The sequence below is a fragment of the Etheostoma cragini genome, chromosome 6 (assembly GCF_013103735.1).
Source record: "Etheostoma cragini isolate CJK2018 chromosome 6, CSU_Ecrag_1.0, whole genome shotgun sequence".
NCBI classification, from domain to species: Eukaryota; Metazoa; Chordata; class Actinopteri; order Perciformes; family Percidae; genus Etheostoma; species Etheostoma cragini.
The window spans coordinates 27,559,172-27,561,936 of NC_048412.1; the positions used below are offsets into that span (position 1 = coordinate 27,559,172).

General features: G+C 40.9%; 1 protein-coding gene across 1 annotated transcript in view; it reads right to left on the minus strand.

The window, feature by feature from the left end:
• The window catches only part of LOC117945927 (myocyte-specific enhancer factor 2D homolog), a 29,168-nt gene that overhangs the window by 15,992 nt on the left and 10,411 nt on the right, over positions 1-2,765 (minus strand). Inside the window, exon 2 of the mRNA XM_034873671.1 lies at positions 2,194-2,372. Within this exon, the coding sequence (XP_034729562.1) occupies positions 2,194-2,372 (179 nt within the window). The remainder of the gene's footprint in view (positions 1-2,193; positions 2,373-2,765) is intronic.

Here is a 2,765-nt window from a genome sequence, read left to right on the forward strand (position 1 = left end):
AGGAGGGGGGGGTAAAAAACAGAGGACGGTTACCGTTCTGCAACAACTAACTGCAGTGAGATATGAGCACACATCAAAAAGGAACTTAATCTAAAGTTAAGGAAAGAAGCGTTTTGTTTAACCCTCGTGTTTCCTTCCTGTCAAAATCGAAAAATCAACACTTTTATTGACGCCTTTTAACCCTCCTGTTGTCCTCGGGTCAAATTTGACCCCTTTTAATAATATCTGTATCAGAAATATGGTTTTTTTTTTAACCAAATTACCACAAGAAAAGGATGGATTCCATGCAACGCTCTTTGCAAATATGATTATTCACTTTTGTTGATTTTCGGGTGTAAATTTAACTGGTTTCAAATCATCATCCTGACCAAACTCATCCACTCAACAGATGTTCCTCTGATCTTAACTATTGGTCAAAATAATTCATAATTTCTGCTTTATTAGCTCAAATATTAGGTATAATTCTATTTAAATGAGGGTTATTGACCATGGATTCCAAAAAGTAGTGTAAAACTAGTGGTAGTAAGGTGGAAAGACGTTGAAAATGGTGAAAAAAGGGTGAAAAAATACATTAAGTTTTAATCTTTTTGACCGGGAGGACAACACAAGGGTTAATCAATGTTATTAACTTTTTCTTACGCGTTTGTCTCTTTAATTTCAATGTTTTTCACTTTTTTTGACGTTCAACACTACGTAACCCTAACTTAGTAAGTATAGTTTTACAGTTATTTTTGGAATTTATGGTCAATAAACCTCATTTATAGGAGATTATACCTAATGTTTGAGTTAGAGTTAGAAAAGCAGAAATTAGGAATTATTGAAACTAAAATTAAAGGAATGGATGTTGATGATAATCACAGACTGGAATATGTCAACTTTTACTCAAAACTATTTCAAAAACACTTCAACTTGTTTTTTAAATGCTATAAAACTGAATAAGACGCCCCAAAATTAATGAAAGTAGAGATGTGTACTTGCCCTAGAGCGTTGGGTGGAATCAATCATGTTATTTTGGGGAATTATAAAGAACATAGATATAGTAAAACGGGTTAATTTGACCCGAGGACAACATGAGGGACATAGTATGTATTGTTTATAGTATATAGGGACATTCACACTTACAGGGATTCAAGTTTTTTTAAGCTATGTTGCACACTCGACTTTAAAAGTTGAACTCATGGACTATAAAGTCAAAATGCAGCCGCACAGATCGATGGCTGAATGCCGCAGAAACATCTGATCCAGATGTTGAGTGAAATATTCACATTTCTTTGAAATAACATGTGAAATGTTTCTCAAACCTCCCCAAGAAGTCCGGTTGGATTTGTCTGATGGACTTCTTAGCGCAGTTAACCTTAAAGTACGCTTCATTTAGACAGATTCAAATGCTGCAGAAGTTAAAATGAACTGACTTGCCGATAGGAAGCGGTTTACATCTGGAGATAAGATCGAGATCTTAGCGCTACTTTAAAGTCCGATATAACACACTGATCTCATGAAATGGATCACACGCCAACTCATGTACCATTGCATCCAAGTTATTAAGACGCCTACTGGCCTCCATTGACTTGCATCACCTTGCGATGGCGTGTGAATTCACGCCGTAGCGAGTAGTAGGAGTTGTCTGGGTGGTGGATGGGTAAAACACAGGACCTCCACCCAGGAGACCCGGGGTCGTGTCACGCGTGTCACGTTTCCTAAACTTAACAGTCGCTTTCTTCTCGCGTTAAAACGGCAAGCGGCGTGTATGTGTACGTCCGCTGTGTGCAGCGAAGACGCACACGCGGATAGCTTGAAATACGTACAGATAACACACACCCCACACGCTTGTGTGTTTAAGCAAAGTCATGATGTCATGTTGGTTGAAGAGCAATTACAGCACAGCACCATCTCACGTCAAGTTCAGTTCAATGTCACGAGAGTTGAAGGAAATTCACGCAGTCTCCTTTGTTCATTGGTGGTCTATTAGAGCTAAAATACTTGAAATTATATACATTCATCTCTATTTTCATGACTTTTTGAAGCTGGCCTTATAGAGTAAGTTTAGTGAGGTTGTGGTATTTACTTAGTTTCAGTTTAGTCAGTTCAGTTTTTGTTGCTTATTTTTGTAAATACCTTGGTTTCCCGCGTTAACCCTGCTTCCCTGTGGGTTTAGGACCCAACATGGCTGCCGTGGTTGTGTTGTCCACTCACCAGCTGCATGAGGCTCTTGCCGCTCTGCGAGGTGATGACCCTCAGGTCCGGCTTGCGGCTGTTGACCATCTGAGGGCTGTGCGGAGGCGGAGACTTAGCCGGGACTACTTTCCCCAGGCTGTTGCCGTTGGAGACGGAGAGCAGGCCCGGGGAGGCCCTGGCACTGATGTAGCCATTAGCTGGAGAGACAGAAAGAATGAAAGAAAAAGAGAGAGAGAGAGACAGACAGAGACAGAGAGAGAAAGAGATGATGTAAAAATGGAGGTTGTATGGTTGATGTTTTTAGTATCTGTGTCTACCTGCAAACTCTGTCTGTACTCATTTGCATCGGTGTGTGTGGTGTGTGTGTGTGTGTGTGTGTGTGTGTGTTTTAGGACGCCTGCCTGTGTGTTCTCATTAGCAAGTTGGATCGCTCGTGTTGCACCACATGCTCCTCGTCATTTCTGCAGCTCACACTGTTTTTTTGGGGCGGCGCTTGGATTTTTCTGCAGCTCTTCCACATCAAAACCGCATCACGCCATCACCAGAACTACTTTGTTCTGTTCTGTTCTGCCTCTCTCTCTCTCTCTCTC